Raw genomic sequence first — 7,806 nt, forward strand, 5'->3', positions numbered from 1 at the left:
TACAACCCCGGGGGTCCCACCAGCATTCCCTTCCCAGGGGCACCACTTAGGGAGGGGAGAGGAAAGGGCAGCTATCTCGTAGCTGGCAGCCTAGAGGAAAGACCGTGGCCACGGCAGGAGCGAGTGGGAAGAGGGAACAGACATGCACGTGGGCTGTGCCAACCCCACGGTCCCATGGCTGCAGTGACACCCACTGGGGGCCTGTCTGTACCCTGTGGGACTCGAGGGTGCCCCATGCTGGCACCCAGCTCCCACCCCGCAGCCCCGGTGGGGTCTGTCGCCCATCGTGTGGCTGCAGCCCCGGGCGGGGCAGAGGGCAGGAGGATGCTGTGGGGCGGCAGGGTGCCGGGGAGCACCGGGGCGCAGCGGGGCAGAGCGGCGGGAGGCAGCGGGCCCTTTAAGCGCGGCGGCGGCGGCGGGACAATGGCCATTATCACTTTAGCTTTGGAAGTGACCCCCGGCCCGCTCCGCTTTCATCTGGGCCGGGGCCGCGGGGATGGCCCGCTTCCTGGCGGGGGAGGGGAGGGAGGGGGCAGGCGGGGAGGGGCGGCCCGGCCCGGCTCGGCTCGGCCCGGCCCGGCGCCGCACGCTGCCGCCCGCTCCCGAGGGTCACTGCGGGGCTGGCACCGGGGCGGCGGCGGCGGCGGGTCCGCGCCGCTTCCTGCCGCCGCCCTTAAAGGTGCGGGGCGGCCGAGGGGCCGGGCGGGGCGCGACCCGTGGAGCCAGGTGAGTGCGGAGCCGGGGCCGTCGGGGCCGCGGCTGCCCGCTGTCCCTCCCTAACCCTGACCCCGTGGGCTGCCCTGCCGCGGCGGGCACCCTCCCCCGGAGGGCAGGCGCCCCGTCCCACCCTGCCCTCGGTCCCTGCTCGGTGGCTGCCCGGGCACCGGCCACCTCTTCCCCGCCCCGGGGCTGTTGCTCCCTTTGTCTCCCGGGCGAGGGGAGCGGCCGCCCGTGCTCCCACCCGGGGCGTAGGGCTGTCCCCGTCCCGGGGGCAGCTGCACGGAGTCGCCTCCGCCGCCTTCGGGAGCGGTGGGAGCGGCCGGGGAGGCTGCGGCGGGTGCGCTCTCACGGGTGGACGGGGCTGGAGGCGGCTGTCAGGCGCCGCTTGCACTCGAGCGGTCGGTGCCCCTGCCTGAGAGATGGCTGAAACCAGGCTTAGCCAGAGTGCTTTGGCCTAGGTTAAGGCGGGTCCGTGGCTTTTCTCTCTCCAGGTGAACATTGGCCCGTTTCTGGGCTTTGGTGGAGGTGCGGGTGTTTGCAGGCAGAGCGGGCTGCTCCCTCTGCCTGGGCTGCCAGTGCTGCCCACCCACAGGAAACCCCCGTGCATTTCTTGTGTGGTTATTTTTCTAGCCTAGACAGCTCCTGGAAACTACAGCTTCTGTTGTGTGGTTATGGTGGTTCAAATCTCCTCTCAAATGAGAGCCCTTACTGCTGGGGTGGCCTGAGCCTGAAGCTGAGGCTGGCATGTGAGCTGCCTAATGCAGCTGGGCTGGGGTGTATGGACACGCCTGCTCCTGCAAGGCACTGGCAGTCCCAAGGAAACCAGGGTGGCGAGGGCTGAGGTCTCCTGGATTCCTGCTGGTGAGAGTGTTTTTGGGGCTGGCTGGGGGAACTTGCACTACTGGATGCCACCAGCCCATCAGTTTAGGTGAGGGAACGTGATCTGCAAGTGTTTGCTTATCTGTTACAATGCAAAAGCAGCCAGGTTAGGTAAAGCCTCCTTTATCAGGGGCAAAAAGCTCCCTTGGTTACCTCCTGGTGCTGAGGTGGTTTAGGGAGCACTTGTCTGTCGTGTTCAGCTGGCTTTGCCATGAGTGTGTGGGGAAAAATGTTCCCTTTGCAGCAGGTCCTCTGCATTGAGAGCTGCTGAGTTTTAATCAGTGATGAACCCAAGCCCCCAGTTTAGCTGTTTTGGCTTACCTGGCTCCTCTCCACCCTGTCCTGTGCTTCTTCAGCTGTGGGTTTTGCCTTAGGATTGCTTTCCCACTGCTCCGGGCAGCAGGAGCAGACAGTGACATTGAGGCTGTGGGGTTATCGCTGAAGAAAAGGATTAAGTCCTTTGCCTGCAGCTCTCCCTTTACCTCCCTCCTCCCCCCCAAGCTATAAGGGGGTGGGAAATGCCCACCAGGCCATAAAGACCAGGGTTGTTGCTATTGCTCCCTAGCCTGTGTTAGCTTCTCACCCCCCTCCAGGGGAAAAGCTTGTCTTGCCTTTCCTGGCTCTGCTGGCAGGCAAGTGCTCAGCTGGACTGCAGGGGCTGAAAGGGGAGGCAGCAGTGGCTGCTCTAGGGGGAGGTGGCAAACACTGAAAGGGTTTGGCAGGCCATGGAGAAGAACTTGAGTTCTGCCAGCCCTGTGGCTCTCACAAGGAACACCTCTGCTTCAGCTCCTCTAGCACACATTGTTCACCACAGGGTTAGGCAAAACACTGCTCTACAGAATAACTTTCTATGAACCTCCAGGAGAACAAAAGTACAGATCTGACCTAAAGTGACAACCCCATACTTGCTCAGACCAGGATTTTAGGACAAGTTTATCTCCCTGGCTTCACAGCTGTGTGTGTTCTCTTGCATTGTCTCTGATACCTGATGACCCGCAGCTGTGGGAACAGCTGTAAGAGGGCCCTGGCCTCGGACGTGCAGGAGACTGGAGGAGCTTGGAGCAGGAGAAGGGCCAGCAGACTAGCTGATTAAAGGCAAGGGGTAGCAGCAGCTTGGAGGATCCCTGTGATAAAGTAGCCAGGATGCAGCCATGTGATTTTGTGGCACCTCATTCCATTTGCTGTTTGGGCATGGCCAGGGGCTGTAGATGCTACAGCAATAATAACTGCAGCAGTGTGCAGGGCTGAGGATTAGGAGAGGTCAGGCAGGACACCTGCTTTACTGCAGAGCTGCTGCTTTTCCTACCTGGCTCTGCTGTCTCACTGTGGACCCATGAGTGTGTCGTGATACTTGTGAAGTGTGAGAAGGTGGGTCTCTGGCTGCAAAGTGAATCAAGTAGACTACATAGTGATGCCCTGCATGTTGGGGGTGGTGTGTGAATGAGCCTTAGGGTGAGAAAATGGAGGAGACTGCGTTCCCTGTTTGAGTGAAATGTTGTGGTCCCTGGGAAAACTGTCTCAAGAGTTGGACCTGGGCTGGCTGGTGGGGAAACGGTGCCTAAGAGAGTTGCACTGATGGAGCTGGATCATGGGGTAAGGACCATGGAGTTGTCATGAAAGCTCCTGGAGTGGCAGGAGCAAAGCCACATAGGTGTCAAAAAGCTGATGAAGAGGGGAATGCAGGTTTGACCCTCTGGATTGCCAGAGTGGGAACTGGCATGCGGAGGGAGGGAGGACAGGATTGGGATGGGCTCAGGCAGGGAAGAGTGCTCCATACAGCCTCTGAACTACCCACCCAGTGCTCATGCTGTCTGCACTTTTGGGTTGCCTCCTGCCTAGTAGCTGGTCTAGCAGAAGCCCTCTTTTTGCAGCTTTTCCCTGGCCGGTGGTGTGTGTCTGCTGAGCAGCAAGTGACACCTAGTGTCAGCTCAGGCAGTAGTAACTGTGGCTTGGGCTGGCTTTGGCTCTTCCTCCCATCCCAGGTTCTATGACAGCAGCTTTCAGTGCATGCAATGGGTGGTGCAACTCTGGTGCCCTGCTCTGAGGGAGGAGGCAAGGTCCTTGCCCCTTCTTCTTTTGGGCTTGAACACCTTGAGCCAGGTCCCTCCACACCCCCACGCAGCATTAGTCCATCACAGGTCTCTTCCTGCAGAGATCACAAATGTTTCACCTTTGAGGCTTTCTTCTCTCTGGGTGCTGGAAGTGGGGTGCTAAAACAAAAGGGATGGAGCTACTGGTGGGAGAAACAAGTGTAGGGATGAGACTAGGTGCAAAGCCAAGTGTGCAGGGGTAGGAGGTGACCCAGCTTACCACTCCAATGGATATAGTCACTCTTTAGTTTCACTTAGACAAGTGTTTCTGGAGGCTATGTGTGCTGCCCACAGGAAGTCACTGGAGAGCAAGCTGAGCCTGTATCCCTGTCCCAGCTCTGCCTGTAGGGACCCAGACTTCTTCCTTTGTCCTTGGGAGTGCAAGTGGAGGGGTGACCAGTGGCCTTTCCTTTACCCTCTTCCCCTGTTCTGCCCTTTGGGGAAGGGCTGGACCTGGAGGCCAGGTCCCCTGGCAGTCTGGAGCATGCACTGACTTCATCTCCATCTTCATTCTTTTTGCCATCCTTTAGGATGATCCAGCGGCACCAGCTGGTGCAGTCTGTGCTGCAGGAGCTGCAGGAAGCCACCGAATGCTTTGGTCTGGAGGGCCTCACCAGTGCCGCGCTGGAGGCAGAGAGGACCTTGTCATCTTTCTCCCTGCCTGGCTATTGTGGGAGGCAGTTCCAAGAGGAGCTGGAGGTTGACCGGGTAGCCAGGAGTCTCTATCCTGAGGACGCCCCAAGTAACATGCTGCCTCTGGTTTGCAAAGGTGAGGGGAACCGCCTCTTTGAGGCTGCCAGTGTGCTGCTCTGGGGCAACCCCAGCCTCAGCCTGGAGCTGCAGGTGCGTACGGTGGTGGAGATGCTGCTGCACAAGCAATACTACTTGAATGGTATGATCGACTCCAAGGTGATGCTGCAGGCTGCCCGCTACTCCCTCTGCACTGAGGAGACCCCAGAGATGACCAGCCTCCCCATGGCTATCCTGGAGGCCATCTTTGATGCTGATATCAAAGCTACCTGTTTTCCTGGCACCTTTGCCAATATGTGGCATGTCTATGCTCTTGCCTCAGTACTGCAGTGTAACATCTACTCCATCTACCCCATGAGCAACTTGAAGATCCGGCCCTATTTCAACCGGCTCATCCGGCCCCGGAAGTGTGGCCCACGAACCTCCACACTCCACATCATGTGGTCAGGGCAGCAGCTTTCTCGGCAAGTCTTCAAAGCACAGTACTTTGTGGCTGTGGTTGGCCTGGAGGAGCTAGAACCCACAATGCCTTCGCCAGAGCCTCCCGTCCAGCCCATGAAGACCCTTGAGCTGCTGAACAGTGACCCCCAGCTGACCTACTCCAACCTGCGTGACCGGTACAGCATTACCAAGAGCACCTTCTACCGCTGGAAGCGCCAGTCTCGTGAACACCGGCAGAAAGCAGCTGCCAGGTTTGCAGCTAAACACTTCCTCCAGTCCTGCTTTCAGGAGGGCAATATAATCCCCCTCCAGCACTTCCGACAAATGTTTCCAGAAATTTCCCGATCCACATACTATGCCTGGAAGCATGAGATGCAGAGCATGGTCAATGGTGATGCCTCTGCTCTGGCTGAGGCCCACAGGTTGCAGGAGCTTTGCAGGGATGTCCCAAAAAAGGCCAATGTGGATGAGCCAGCAAATTCAGGGGTGAGCTTTAGAACCCCAAGTCCTTCCCTAGACCCCATCCAAGCAGGAATCTTCATGCAAGGAGCCAAATCCTACCTGGAAAAATGCATTTCCATGAACACTCTGGTGCCTTACAGGTGCTTCAAGCGCAGCTTCCCTGGCATCTCCAGGTCCACTTACTACAACTGGCGAAGAAAAGCAATCAAGGAGAACCCCAACTTCAAACCCCCCCAGACTCACTTGGATAACCAGAAACCTCTAGCGACAGGAAAGCCATTCCTGCAGCTGAAGCCAAGCAGCGTGCCGGTTAGGAAGAGGCTGAATGGAGACCGGCCAGCGCCCAGGAGTCTCCTGCAGCTCAAGCCCTCTCTGTGCTGGAGAAAGCAGCTGCGAGATGTGGCCAGGAGGCAGGTCCAGCAATGGCGGCTGCCATTCTGCAAGTACCGCCTGCGCTACCCGTCTCTCTCCTCCACAGCCTACTGGTTTTGGAAGGGCAGTGGCTGGGCCCATGGGCAGCATCGCCTGCCCTGGACCGGCTCTGGCCGGCCACTGAACCGGGTGGCTTCCCTGGTGCCTCCAAGAGCAGAGCCAGGCCTTAAGCCCCAGTGCTGCGTGGAGGTAGCCACCAAGCACCTAGACAAGTCAGTGCCAACCGTGCCGTACAACACCACTGTTTCAGGGTATGCCGTGTCGGAGAGAGCCAACAACCGGATGTTCGTGATGGATGTGATTGCCACTGCCCAGTTCAAGGCACAGGCCAAGCTGTTCCTCCAGCAGCGCTTTGAGTCGAAGACCTTCCCCACCTACAAGGAGTTCAGTGCCCGCTTCCCACTCACAGCCCGTTCTACCTATTACATGTGGAAACGTGCCCTGCACGATGGGCTGACACTTGTGGATGCCTGAGTGCTGGTTGCCAGCTGGCTTGGCCGCAGCTCCTCTGCTGATGTGCCCTTTGGCTCTCTGGTGGTGTGCCCGGGCCCTGCTCTAACTTTTGTTTCAGTTTGGTTTTTTGTTCCTAGTCTCTGGCTTTCTTTTCTGTGTGGTTCAATCAGGTTTGGGAGCATCCTCGCAGTGCCCATTCTAAGAGATGGGAGGAGTGGAAGGAGAAGGCACTGAGCTGCCCCAAAGGAGGGGGCAAGGGGGTTGTCCTCTCTTTGTGCTTGAAGGGTAGGCAAGGGAGGCAGTACTGTGCAAGCATCACAGGATGCTGCCAGGCCTCTTGAGACAGAGGATGTGAAGGGCTCTCTGCCCCAGGCACTTGCTTGAATGAGTAATGTGGAGGTGCCCAGTGTCTCCTTGGTGAGCAGAGCAGTGCTGGTTTAGCTGCAGGTGAGGAGGGGCTTGGGGAGTGCTCAGCTTTACAGGAGGAGCATCTTTGATCTGGGTTCTTCCTAGCTAAGTGGAATAAAAGCTTCACTTGGGGTCAGCACTGATGCCACCTTGGCTTTCTGGCTTTTAATACCTGCCTCTGGCTGCCCTGATTTTTCCGTAGAGGGAGGGGATTTGTTTGTGCCCCCACTGTAGTCTGTCTGCTGGGAATGCTAAATTAGAAGCCAGTGTCCTTTGCAGGCTCTGGAGAAGCTGTCCCTGACCTTTCTGGTCTTGTAGCAATAACCTTTCACACAATCCTTTACTCTCTCACAGCTGGCAGGTGCCTTACTTCCCTAGGGTCTCTCTTCTGTGGTGCCTGGGAGAAGGCAGAGAGACTGAACTTTGTGTGCCTAGTGTCCCCTGTGCCATGCTGCAAGCTGAATACAATACAGGTGTCTCTTTGCAGCAAGCCTGGATGCTCACAATGCAAAAATACCTCACTTAAAGAAACCAAAGCAATAAAGACTCTTCCACTCCTGGTGCTGTGCAGTTTCTTACTCTTGCTTGTGTGATTTCTGGGCAGTGTGTTTCCCCTCCCTGGCTGCTTTCTGAAACTGGCTTGTGGGTGGGGAGAGCCTGTGTGCACCTCAATCCCTGCTCCTGTCAAGGTCCTGACATCTGCTTTGTGGTGCTCTGGAGGCCTAGCAGGGGCTGTCCTCTGCCTGGTGAGAGGCCAGGACTTGCCTCCCAGGTCAGATGCAAGGCTGGGGATGATGCCGTGGGCCAGCTCTGTGTGGTGGCAGAGATGTGGTGATGTCTGAGATGTTAGCAGGTGCTCCTGCCTTGAAGTGCTGGTGCTGAACTGAGAGGCTGACACCAGCTGTTTTTCACTAGTGCCCTGGGGTGCAGGGTTGTGGGGGTCCCTGTCTGCCCAGGCTCTGCTGGGGGTCTCCAGAGAGCCTTGTCTCCTTAGTGTGTGATCTTCTCTGTGATGTCTGCCAGCATAGCTGTGCAGGACAGCTGTAGTGGGTCTTGGGTTAGCTGCTACCACTGAGGAGGGTGGTGATAACTGCATTACCTGCTCTTATTTCCCAGAGCACCCTACCACTGTGAGGGGAGAGCCTCTTGAGTCCTTTACCTACAAGCTCAG

At 57.8% G+C, this 7,806-nt stretch overlaps 1 protein-coding gene across 1 annotated transcript; it reads left to right on the forward strand.

The window, feature by feature from the left end:
- The first annotated feature begins 547 nt into the window (after nt 1-547).
- VRTN (vertebrae development associated) lies at nt 548-6,837 on the forward strand. The gene is made up of 2 exons (XM_064459987.1): nt 548-726; nt 4,220-6,837. The coding sequence occupies exon 2, from the start codon at nt 4,221-4,223 to the stop codon at nt 6,246-6,248; it is 2,028 nt and encodes a 675-aa protein (XP_064316057.1). The 5' UTR covers nt 548-726; nt 4,220; the 3' UTR covers nt 6,249-6,837.
- The last annotated feature ends 969 nt before the right edge of the window (nt 6,838-7,806 follow it).

This window comes from Phalacrocorax carbo, chromosome 9, assembly GCF_963921805.1.
Source record: "Phalacrocorax carbo chromosome 9, bPhaCar2.1, whole genome shotgun sequence".
Classification (NCBI taxonomy): domain Eukaryota; kingdom Metazoa; phylum Chordata; class Aves; order Suliformes; family Phalacrocoracidae; genus Phalacrocorax; species Phalacrocorax carbo.